Genomic DNA, 12,626 nt, shown 5'->3' on the forward strand with positions numbered 1-12,626 from the left:
CAAGAACGAAAAGCTAAGGACTAGACTACAATCTAGGATGAGATCTAAGAAAGTGTCGAAGAATATGCAGAAAATTATGGTAACAAGTGAAGGAGACACATCAAATTGGATCGTTGATCTAACTACTATACTCTGGCAAAAGAAATAAGAGAAATAAAATCAAAGAATTATTGCACAAGATAAGCACAATAAGGAATTATCATGTGATGCCTCGCAGAGAGAAAATTTTGATAAGAACAATGGATCACTGAAGAGTGATGTCAACATCATCAGGATAAAAGCCGACATCATCATCAGGATGTTATTGTGTTTGAAGAAATTCATGCAAGAAATGGTAGATATGCACGCAGAAAAGAAAATGCAAGCATGCATGATGTTGGGCAGACAAGAAATGGAAATCTAATAAGAGATGAAGAGAGATTTCATCTGAACAGTCGTAGCAAACAAGAATCTCTTAGAACGTTGCAAAAGAAGTAAGACAAACCATAGGTGATACCAATTAGTAAAGAGCTACCTGAAAAAAGATGAGATCAGCCACTACGAAGAGAAGAGGATATGCTTCCTTACCGATTTCAAAAAAATATTGCTAGGACAGAGCAGGCACCTCAAAAGCACTTTCAATCCATCAACAATGACAAATAAAAATAAAATAGAATATGATGTTGCACAAGATAGAGCAATAAAGAAGATACCGCTCGTTATGATCCAATCTCAGCATTCTGACACCCAATGCAATCTAAAGATAACTTGATACAATGGAAAGTGAAGGTTATGAGAGAGGTCATTGCCAAAATTGGAAAAGAAATAGATGTAGAGCTAGATGATCCAATTAGAGCATGAAAAACCGTGTTTTTGCAAATGTCAGTTGTATATAAGAAAATATAAAAACTGTAAGCGTTTGCAGCAGCAGAAAGTAATTCTGCTACAGCAAAACTGAACAGGCAGAATATAAAATATTTGCAGAAAAATAAATAACTTGACACAAGAGATTTGTACGTGGTATCAGTGTTCTCCCGAACACTCCTAGTCCACGGGGCCACGCCCAGAGAATGAAATCAATTAATAAAGTATCAAAATTACAAAGACAATTGACTTAAACAAGTTTAGACTCCCTCTAAAGTATTGCCGCAATCCTTTGTAATCCACTTTATGAATCTGACTTCTTGAAACACCTTCAAGCCCGAACTCCCTTCGTCTTTGAAGTGTGAGTGCTTACTTCCTCCCGAAGTAAGGCTTTAACAAGTCTTCTCCCGAAGACCAAGTGCTTACTTCCTCCCGAAGTAAGGCTTTATCAAGTCTTCTCCCGAAGACCAATCTCTTGTTCAGTCAAGTAGTTCTTCACAACCTCTAGGATAGAGTAAGAACAGAAATAGAACAACTAGAACCTAGGTGAACAACTAGGCTCTCACAAAACAAAGAAAGACTCTCTTCTCTCAAAAGATAAATGTAGAAAATGAATAATGGAAGAGGTAATTCGAATGGTTGCTCTCTAGGCTCTATTTATAGATCATAGAAACCAAAGAGGCAACCACAAATTCGAATTAGCAGCTGTACAAAAACTTTCCAAAAGAAACACGATCTGCTACATCAGATTCGGATGCTGACGAAGCAGATCTGCTCAGAAACGGGAAACTTACTAAAATCGGGTCCGATCTTCTTTCAATGCTTGATTCCTTCCAAAAACAGATTAGATATTCTGATTGTATCAAGATACAATCGAAATCAATAAGGAAAAGGCAATAAACAAAGTTTCCCTAAAAAAAACAACTTTCCAAAAGAGAATTTCTTCTCTTTTGAGAAGTTTTCAACAAAGGAAAGTTCAGCTGAAAGTGCAACTTTTCAAACAAGGAAAAGGGCAACTACAATCCGAATTTATAAGGTAAGAAATCGAATATGAATGCACAACAAACTTACCATAAATGGGAAAAATTATTTTGTCACCTAACTTGCCAAAAAAGGACTTTACAATCTCCCCCTTTGGCACTTTAGATGAATAAAATAATTTTTACCATAAAGTACCTGCAATGCAAAGTTAGCAAGAGCAAAATATACTACTCCCCCTGAGTAACATAATCGAATATCACAATAAAAACAAGGAACATGGTAACTTTAAACATTAAGTTCACAAGTACTAACAAACCTCAACTCCCCCTGAAAAAAGGGTCCAGAGTTGGGCAACAAACCAAAAAATAAATATCTCTCCCCCTTTTTGTTTATCGGAGTGCCAAAGTAAACAAAGAAAAAATAAACCAAAGATTAAAAAGAAACAAACTATAACACTTTAATTTTTGTAGAGTTTAATCAAGGTGGACAGTTGCCTGGACATGTCATGCTGGACATCAGCCATTGCTTCAAGACGAGTGTACACATTCTGAAGTTCAGACTTGACTTCCAGGAGTTCTGCAGCAGCAGAGCCTGAACTTGCACCAATGACAGAAGCGACGGCACCAGCCTTTGGCCGTTTTTGAAACACACCATCAAAGTATTCAGAGGGTTGGAATGTAGGGCCAGTGATGGGAGACTCAAGTGTTTCATGTGCTTGGGCCACATTCTTCTGAGAGGATAAAACCTTATAGATTAGATTTGGAAATACAAGTTTGAAGGTTGGCTTTTTACCTCTTCAGAAGGAGACAATCTGGTTGAGTATATGAGAGGCTAGATCAATGGAAGTTCCAGAAGTAATGCGGTATAGGAGTGTAGCCACTTCTTGAGACACCACGGTCTTGTTAGAATTTGGAACCCAATTGCTTAGTGCAAACCGCATAAGGGAAGCATGAGCAAAAGTGAGGTGAGTAATTCGAAGACTCTCCCCTGGTTTCAATTCTGAACGAGCACCAGTGAGTTCAGAGTGCATCAAGTCACGATCCATGGACATCACAGCATTGGATACATTCTTAGGCAATTGCAGAGCCTGAGCAATGTCCTTTTCAGAAAATGAGAACCAGTGACCCCTAACATACACTCTTCTATACAGTCTAGAGTTCTCATCAAGGAAATCATCAGTAAGATTAGCATAAAACTCTTTAATAATGTTAGCAATGAATCCAATGAAAACCAAAAGAAGAGTGTTTTCCCATTGATGAAATTGAATGAACTTTACAATACCATAAACACGATGGGCATGCAAATCATAATTCCTCTCACTTTCAAACTTACGAGTTGCATACAGATTCCAGTCACGCTCATTGTCTCGATAGTAAAAAGTTGGACAGCCAGAGATAGAGGAAGGGATATTACCAGATGGAGGATCTTCCATGGGCTGCTTGCCTTTGGCAGCAGCAGAGGCCTTTGCTGCAGTAGCAGTTTTCGAGCGAGGAGGCTCCGGCTCGAGTTCTGTGTCCTCACTGTCCTTCTCAGTATGCAGAGATACTGATTTATCTGAAGAGACTTCCATTGGATCCTCTTCTTCTGAACTGGAACTCGAGGAAGCCGAGGGAGGATTAGTCTTGAGTTTCTTCTTGGCTGGAGGAACAGTCTTCTCTCGAGATTGAGAGGCTTGAAGTTCTTTCTCAGCCGAGGCTTGCTGGGCTCGAGTTCGAGTGGAAGGGCCTGTTGGAGTGGTGCCAGCCATTGATGCAGCAGGAGGAGGAACAGCCAATGGAGGAGGAGATTCCTTCGAGGATTCAGATGAGGAAGTCCAGGTGCGATAGGGCCTTACCGATTTGTGAGCAACTTGCTTGGGTGGACGTTTTGGCTTCACGGCTTGAGATTCACGCTGGGGAAGCGATGAATCTCCAGGCTTTGCAACAGCAGGAGGAGGAACTGAGGCAGCAGGGGGTGCACTAGAAGGAGTTGGAACGGTTTCTTCTAATTTTTTAGTGTGCCCTAGATTCTTGGTTCTCACCATTTTGGAACTGAAGGAGAAGATGAATAGTGACAAACAAAGAACAATAAAGAAGGTTCGGGTAGGTGGTGAAATAAGTGACAAAATTTGGTTTATATAACCTTGGAATCAAAACAAGAAAAAGGAAACCAATTTTGAAAATTCAAATGGTAACCGCCAGCCCATGAACCAAAAAAGGAAACCGCCCACTTCTCAACTCCTTTCCCTTTTTTTTTTTTAAAAAAAAAAATAAAAGGAAACAAGAAATGGCAACAATTTTTCCAAAAATAAATCAATCTTTCAAGAATAAAGACACATTACCATATAAAGATTAATCTTTACTTGGAAAAATATCATAATAAATCAAAGAAAGAATGAATGTTGATACTTACCATTTATGCACAAGATTTTCCTTAACCCATGAAGCAAGTCACACGCCTCCCTCATTTTATTTTTATTTTTCTTTCTTTTTTTTTATTTTTTTTTAAATAAAAACTGAAAATAAAAGACAAAGTGTACAATAACTATATGTGATTCGAATTAAGCAAGTAAATCAAATATCATTGACAATTGACAAAATAAAATACATGTTATGCTTTTAAGGAAAATAACTAATTAGTATCTCATGGAATAATCATACTTAATTGATGTTGATGAAAAAGATATGCATGTTACTGAAAGTTGTGAACCAGGATTTATCAATTTAATTTTAATAGAGGAGACTTACAGATTTGAACACACTTGTCAGGCATAAGTGTGTGCAGTGTAAATAGGATCATTGTCCTTGGCAAGATTTTTTCATTTTCGCCTTTTTCAAATTGATCCCGCAACTGGATGCTTTCACACCATACTGAAGGTAGCCCTTTTCTATGGTAGTGCATCCTCATCATAGTTGCTAATTACAATGTTCCAGCTTACTCATCAGATGGCTTTCACACCTCAGTATGGGTAGCTCTATTCCAGCAAGGGGCCTGACAAGACTGAAACAAAAATTGCTCAACTCTGTAAGAGAACATTATTTAATCCCAGACACAAATAAAGAGTAACATGAATCTTTTAACACAACATCACAAAGTATGATCAGACAGAGATCCTAACTAATTATATTCCAAAAGCATAAACATGATTTGTCAAAATACAATGATAGAAGATTACGAGCTAGAGAAGAATCACATAACATTATTGTACACGAATTATGAACAGATAAAATTAAACAATGCAAACTCCCAAAGACTTTCTGAGGGAGTCAAAGCGACTTGCATCTAGGGCCTTTGTGAAAATATCAGCTAATTGTTTTTCAGTATCAACATATTCTAATTGCAATGATTTATTTTCAACAAGTTCCCTGATAAAGTGGTGTCTTATATCAATGTGCTTCGTTCTAGAGTGTTGAACAGGATTTTTGGAAATATTTATGGCACTAGTATTGTCACAAAAAATAGTCAAAACACCCAAATCAAACCCATAATCAATCAACATTTGTTTCAACCACAATAGTTGAGTACAACAACTGCCAGCAGCTATGTATTCAAATTTCTCAAGTAGTTGGATAAGGAGATGGAATTCTGTTTCTTGCTATGCCAAGATACTAGATTATTCCCAAGAAAGAAACACCCTCCACTTGTGCTCTTTCGATCATCGGCATTTCTGCCCAATCTCGCATCACTAAAACAAGCAAGATTTGAATTGGTATCTTTCGAGTACCAAATTCCATAATCGAGTGCTATTAACATATCTAATAATCCTTTTTACAGCTGATACATGAGATTCCATAGGATTACTTTGATATCTAGCACACACTCCCACACTGTAACAAATATCAGGACGACTAGCAGTTAAATACAAAAGACTTCCAATCATGCTACGATAGAGTGTAGTGTCTACCTTTACTCCATTCTCATCTTTTGTTAATTTCAGTGTGGTGCTCATCGGAGTACTTACCTGCTTAGCCGATTCAAGGCCAAATTTCTTGACAAGGGTCTTAGCATACTTGCTTTGAGATACAAATGTACCTCCTTCCATTTGTCTCACTTGAAGACCCGAAGAAATTAAGCTCACCAACCATGCTCATTTCAAATTCACTTTTCATTTGATCAACAAATACCTGCACTTCATGGTTAGATGTAGAACCAAAAACTATATCATCAACATAAATTTGAGCAATGATAAAATCAGATTTTATATGTTTGATGAAAAGAGTTTTATCCACACTACCTCTGTGATAGCCATGAGAAAGTAAGAATTGAGTCAACCTTTCATACCAAGCTCGAGGAGCTTGTTTCAGACCATACAAAGCTTTTTCAAGTTTGTATACATGATCTGGAAATTGAGGATCTTCGAATCCTTTTGGTTGCTCAACATAAACTTCCTCATTCAAAATACCATTTAGGAAGGCAGATTTCACATCCATTTGAAACAATTTAATATTCAGAATACAAGCAATACACAAAAGTAAACGAATTGATTCTAATCTTGCAACAGGAGCAAAAGTTTCATCAAAATCAATACCTTCTACCTGTGTGTACCCTTGTGCCACCAAACGAGCCTTGTTTCTCACAATTGTACCGAACTCATCACTTTTATTTTTAAATAACCACTTTGTTCCAATAACATTTATACCTTTTGGTCTTCGGACCAAAATCCATACCTTGTTGCGAACAAATTGGTTGAGTTCCTCTTGCATTGCATTGAGCCATTCCTCAAAGGTCATGGCTTCCTTCACATTTTTCGGTTCATATTGAGAAACAAAGCAAAGAAAGCTGATTAAATTAATATACCTTCTGCGAGTTACCATGCTTTCTTCAGGATTTCCAAGGATGAGATCTTTTGGATGATTCAGTTTGACTCTGGTGCTTGGTTCTTTCTGAATAGAGTCAGTGATGATGTTTGGATGAGTCAAGATAGACGGTTCTGGTTCTCCAGTTTCAGTTGCAGCAACAGATTCGTCATTTGCAGCATCAGCAATGGGTTCTGCTGCATCAGGATCTGCTGTTACAACTTTTGGAGGAGTATCCATGAGACTATCTATCTTGGCTTCTGTGGAAAACTCTGAAAAATCTCTAAAATCATCAACAACCACATTAGCTGATTCCAAGACATTTTGAGTTCTCATGTTATAAACACGATAAGCTCTACTGTTTAAGGAATATCCAATAAACACACCAACATCACTTTTAGCATCAAATTTACCAATATGCTCACGATCTCTATAGACATAACACACACATCCAAAAACATGAAAGTGACTTACATTGGGGCGCTTACCTTTCCAGATTTCACAAGATGTTTTTGAGGTACCTGGACGAATAAACACTCTGTTTATTATGTAGCAAGCAGTGTTAATAGCTTCAGCCCATAAGCGCTTTGTCAATTTCTTGCTATTTAACATCACTCCTGCCATTTCCTGCAAAGTTCGATTCTTCCTCTCAACAACTCCATTTTGTTGAGGAGTTTTGGGAGCTGAAAATTCATGAGTTATACCTGTAGACTTGCAAAAATCATCATACACAGAATTTTCAAACTCCTTACCATGATCACTTCGAATTCGAACAATTTTCCCAATATTACAACCTTTCTCAACTCTTAATCTCAGACAAAGAGTTTTAAAGGCATCAAAAGTGTCAGATTTTTCTCTTAAGAAATCTACCCAAGTAAAACGAGAGAAATCATCAACACAGACAAAGATATATCGTTTACCATTCAAACTTTCAACTTGGATTGGACCCATAAGATCCATGTGAAGCAATTCCAATACCTTTGAGGTATTGATATCAGACACAGGCTTGTGAGTGATTTTTAATTGCTTCCCAAGTTGACACGGTTCACACTTACCTTCACTTTCCTTACCAAGCTTGGGAAGACCTCGAACAATACCTGCATTTGACAATTTTTTCAGGTTTTTAAAATTAATATGCCCAAGCTTGGCATGCCACAGATCTGTGGTGTTGTTGATAGCTGAATGACAAGTAAACACAGGGGTTAGAGTGTAACAGTTATCATTGGATCGAAATCCTTGCAAGATACATTCATTGTCATCATTCAGAACATAACAATGATCACTATCAAAAGAAACAGTAAACCCTTGATCACAGATTTGACTGATGCTAAGTAAGTTAGCCCTCAGTCCTTCAACTAACATCACATTTTTCAGTCTAGGTAACCCTTCAAAATTTAGAGTTCCCATACCAACAACTTTTCCAGATAGGCCATTACCAAAGGTGACTTCTCCACATTGCATAGGTTGAATGTTAGTCAAAAAATCCTTGTCACCTGTCATATGTCTAGAGCAACCACTGTCAAATAGGAATGTCAATCTGGGCTATTTTCGCGGGCCGGGCCGGGCCCCCGGCCCGACGGGCCGACCGTGGCCCGAATTATTCGGGCTGTTATCGGGCTTTTGGCCCGGCCCGGCCCGACCCGGTATACATTATTTCGGGTCGGGCCCGGCCCGGCCCGGTTTTAAATATTAAAAAAAAAAACCTAAAACCCTAAAAAAAAATCCCAAATTCTAAAAAAATCCCTAAATCTCAGACTCTCACCTTCGACTTCTCTCTCTCCGACGACAGAGCCCAAGCTTTGGAAGAACTCTGCCATTTCCAAACCATCGCCAAGAGGCCTCGTGTTCTCAATCTCATCTCCTCTGAGATTCGCAACTTGGAAAAGGTCTCTTCTTCTTCTTTTCTTTTTCTCATTTTCATTTGGGTTAGTTCGTCACTAACGGAAAATCTTACATTTTTATACGATAGGGAGTGAGATCTATGCTAAATTATGTAGCTTTTTGTCTGTTTGTAGCAATTTTTTGTTTTTAATTTATTTTAAGGAAGTTGATCTGTGTTGGGTATTTGGGGATTTTGTGGTTAGTTCATTTGGGTTAGTTCGTCACGACTCAACTCAAGAGAGGAAAGGAAAAGAAAAACAGAGTTTCAGTTTCAGAAATTTCTATAACTGAAGAAAAAGAATACTCAGCTCAATCTAATATCTTATCCTAGCTAGAGATTATTGGTATGTTTTTCCACTGATTATATTGCGGAATATCTAATTTTCATTAGTTTTTTTAATCTTTATAATTATTTCTTCTTCCCTTGTGGTTATGGTTCAATGATTTTTGTCTATAAATTAAAACTTTGAGCTGTTGATATATTTATATGTATATATATTGATGACCGTTTCTTCTTTATCTAGCGTACCTTTCTCCAGTTTTTTTTCCACTCTGAGAAAATTGATTATATACTAAGAGTAACAGAGATGATATGATAATAAAAATTTGATTCTTAGTGATTGAGTCGTGCACTCCAGTGTTATGGCGAAAAATTTTCCCCACTTGTTGACTTGCTAACTGAAAAATAAAATAAAATAATTAAATTGATTTATTTCTGGTTGGAACAATGTGTTGACGATTTATTCTGGTTTTTATACATATTCAAATAAAATTTCACAGTTTCTGTTCTTGGCTTCACTTATTTATTAAATAACTTTTCGTCTTAATCCTCAAACATTTTATATCATCAGTCTAGTACTGCATCTTAGTGTTTTAGTAAAGGATATGACCTTAATTATATTTTACTTTTGCAATCTGACTATATTATGTGGTCTTCAAACATCAATTATTGGCTCCATTTGATTTACTCTGTTTTATATTTTTTTTATAGGTTTTGGCGTTTTGCAAGTGTTTGAAAAGAATTTGAGTCAAGTGGAACTTTCAATCTCGATTCATCGGAGGTATATATTTTTTTTTTATAATTGCTTTATTATATTACATATAATTTTATAGAAGAGTTTGAATATCTTATATATTCATCCATAGTGAAGTAGGTTCTGCGAAATTTGTGTGCTGCGGTGATATAAGGATGATAAATTGTGTGTTATCTGATTATTTATAGTTAAAATTGACAGATGGTTAGGTTAATAAAATAGGGAAAATGCTGCCCGATTTTTCGTAGATATGTTTATCATGGTTTTAAAGCAATTGCATGGATTAATTGATAGATATGAGAATATGGTGTTAATGTAGGTTAAAATAGAATGTCTGGTCAAATTGATTCTAATTTTGAGGATGATGTTGATTTTGTGCCATCAACTACAAATGAAGTACAATCTGTTAGCAATACAGTAGATGAAACTCAGAATCAGAGAAAAAGAACTTCTCGTGCATGGGATCATTTCACACGGGAAAAAATTGATGGAAAAATTAAAGCAGTTTGCAAGTATTGCGAGCGTAAGCTGGTGGGAGAAAGTTCTAGTGGGACTAGGCATTTAAATTCTCACGTGAAAACGTGTCCTGTAAGAAAGGCCCAACTTGCCGCCAATCCTAGTGCAACTGCAAGCCCTTCGGTTTCTTTTAATTTTGATCCTGATTTAGCAAGGACCAAATTGGCTCAAATGATCGTTAAGCACGAATATCCCTTGTCTATGGTTGAGCATAGCGGGTTTATAGAATATTCAAGCACTTTATGTCCCATGTTTCAAATGGTGTCAAGGAATACAATTAGGTCAGACATTATGAAAATGTATAAAACTGAGAAAGAAAAGTGCAGGCAAAATTTGGAAAAAAGTAGGAGCAGAATAGCCATAACCAGTGACATGTGGACTGCAAATCATCAGAAGAGGGGATATATGGCTGTAACAGCTCATTTTATTGATGATTCTTGGAACTTACACAGTCAGATATTGAGTTTTAAGTATGTTCCGTGTCCTCACGATGCTCCAGCACTACTTGAGGCCTTAAGATCTTGTCTTAATGATTGGAAAATAGAAGACAAGATCAGTACAGTGACTCTCGATAACTGTACTGCCAATGATTCCATGATTGATCTTTTGAAAGGACAATTTGAGCCTGACAGTTTTATTTTGAAGGGAAAGTTGCTACATGTGCGTTGTTGTGCACATATTTTAAATCTAATTGTCAAAGAAGGCTTATCTGTCATTGGTGATATTGTTGACAAAATTCGAGACAGTGTTGCTTATTGGTCGGGCACACCAAAAAGACATGAAAAATTTGAAGACACTGCTCGTCAACTTGGAGTACCATACACCAAAAAAATATCACTTGATTGTGTAACGAGGTGGAATTCAACTTTTCTAATGCTTAGCACAGCTTTATCCTACAAGACAGTATTTGAACGTGCAAGGCTGCGGGAGTTGCGTTTGAGGTGTGCCCCTTCAGAAATTGATTGGCAAAATGCTCAACAATTGTGTGATAAGTTAGAGTTGTTTCATGAAGTAACCGAATTAATTTCTGGAACAAAGTACCCTACCGCCAATATTTTTTTTCCAAAAATATGTGAAATTAAGACCAACATTCAATCATTGATGTTATCAGAGGTGCCTTTTATTAAGGACATGGCAACTCAAATGATGTCCAAGTTCCAGAAATATTGGCGAGAGATTCACGGGCTTATGTGTGTGGCGGTTGTTTTAGACCCGAGGTACAAGTTCATGTTGCTCGAATACTATTTCCCTGTAATTTATGGAGATGAGCAATATGTAACTGAAATTGCGAAGGTTCGTGAGCTTTGTTGCGAGCTACTAGAGGAGTACGGGTCTAAGTTTCCTCATTTGAGAGAAAGAAGGGTTCAAGAAGAAAATGTATCAACATCGTCTTCAACACGCCGATTGGATGCCCTTTCTAACTTTGATAGATTTGTTAGAGCTTCCTATCGAGTAGAGAATATGAAGTCTGAACTGGATTTATATTTAGAGGAGAACTTGATACCTAGGACTGAAGAGTCATTTGATATATGCAACTATTGGAAGGTGACGGGCCTCAAATACCCTTTGTTGAGTATGATTGCCAAGGATGTATTTGCTGTGCCTGTTAGCACTGTTGCTTCGGAATCTACATTCAGCACTGGTGGTAGGCACGTGAGTTCACATCGATCGAGACTTCATCCTTCTACATTAGAAGCATTAGTATGTACACAAAATTGGTTGAAGACTGACAAAAAAGGTAGATATTATTTAACAATTGTAAATATATATTTATATACATTTTTTTATTTCTTAATTAGAATTAATATTTATTTTATTTTTTTTAACAGCAACAGTGAATGATGAAGATAATGATGTTGATCCAACAATGGTAATTAGTTAAGTTTTTGTAATTTATCAAATAAATTATTTATTTTTATTATTAATACTTTTTTCTGTTTTTATTTTTTTGCAGGAGCCTTACGTAGTTGATCTTGATGATTAGAGAGTACATTGTTCTTTTTAGTATATGAGTGAGGACATGGATGAGAACAAATTGTAGTGTTTAGTACTTATGGTTGCTAGTTATTATATTTGAGTTTATGGTTGGTAGTTATTATTGATGTATTAAACATTGTTAGTAACAAAAGTACAATCTCAAACTTTCCTCTATTATGCATAATTGAATCACTCATTTATTCATTATAACAAAAATGCAATTATTCATTGAAAACCTTAGTTTCCAACCTTATCTATTATTAAAGTAAAATTGAAAAAAAAACATTACCATCACACCCTTATAATTCTCTTCATTAAAAATAAATTGACTTACATAATTATTATAATATTGACTTTAAAACATAATCAAACAACATAATAGTTCTCCCATTACCCATGACTCAAAACAAGACAAAACCAAAGAAAAAAGAAATCCCTTTTAATAAGGCATGTCATATTGTAATAGTATAATAGTTATAACTAACCACTTCCTAATAATAATAATAATAATTTTTAGAAAGAAAAAAAAAAAAGAGGACAAATAATAATAATAATCAATGGTGGGTTTTGATGCATTATCTATTTTCTCATCAAATTTTCTCTCTCTAAAATAACATAA

General features: G+C 36.2%; 2 protein-coding genes across 2 annotated transcripts; both read left to right on the forward strand.

Moving 5' to 3' along the window:
- The first annotated feature begins 9,844 nt into the window (after window positions 1–9,844).
- On the forward strand, window positions 9,845–11,157 carry LOC133032020 (zinc finger BED domain-containing protein RICESLEEPER 2-like). The gene is made up of 2 exons (XM_061105831.1): window positions 9,845–11,022; window positions 11,142–11,157. The coding sequence occupies exons 1-2, from the start codon at window positions 9,845–9,847 to the stop codon at window positions 11,155–11,157; spliced, it is 1,194 nt and encodes a 397-aa protein (XP_060961814.1).
- Window positions 11,153–12,369, forward strand: LOC115708146 (zinc finger BED domain-containing protein DAYSLEEPER-like). The gene is made up of 3 exons (XM_061105733.1): window positions 11,153–11,768; window positions 11,860–11,900; window positions 11,985–12,369. The coding sequence occupies exons 1-3, from the start codon at window positions 11,162–11,164 to the stop codon at window positions 12,012–12,014; spliced, it is 678 nt and encodes a 225-aa protein (XP_060961716.1). The 5' UTR covers window positions 11,153–11,161; the 3' UTR covers window positions 12,015–12,369.
- Window positions 12,370–12,626: the final 257 nt, after the last annotated feature.

The sequence above is a fragment of the Cannabis sativa genome, chromosome X, assembly GCF_029168945.1.
Source record: "Cannabis sativa cultivar Pink pepper isolate KNU-18-1 chromosome X, ASM2916894v1, whole genome shotgun sequence".
Classification (NCBI taxonomy): Eukaryota; Viridiplantae; Streptophyta; class Magnoliopsida; order Rosales; family Cannabaceae; genus Cannabis; species Cannabis sativa.

What these genes read in the sequence shown, in the direction of transcription:
- LOC133032020 (XM_061105831.1), top strand. Translation starts at nt 9,845, where the DNA reads ATGTCTGGTCAAATTGATTCTAATTTTGAGGATGATGTTGATTTTGTG.
- LOC115708146 (XM_061105733.1), top strand. Translation starts at nt 11,162, where the DNA reads ATGGCAACTCAAATGATGTCCAAGTTCCAGAAATATTGGCGAGAGATT. An exon ending in GTTGAAGACTGACAAAAAAG is followed by an intron (nt 11,769 to 11,859) that starts GTAGATATTATT and finishes TTTTTTTAACAG; the next exon opens with CAACAGTGAATGATGAAGAT. An exon ending in ATGATGTTGATCCAACAATG is followed by an intron (nt 11,901 to 11,984) that starts GTAATTAGTTAA and finishes ATTTTTTTGCAG; the next exon opens with GAGCCTTACGTAGTTGATCT.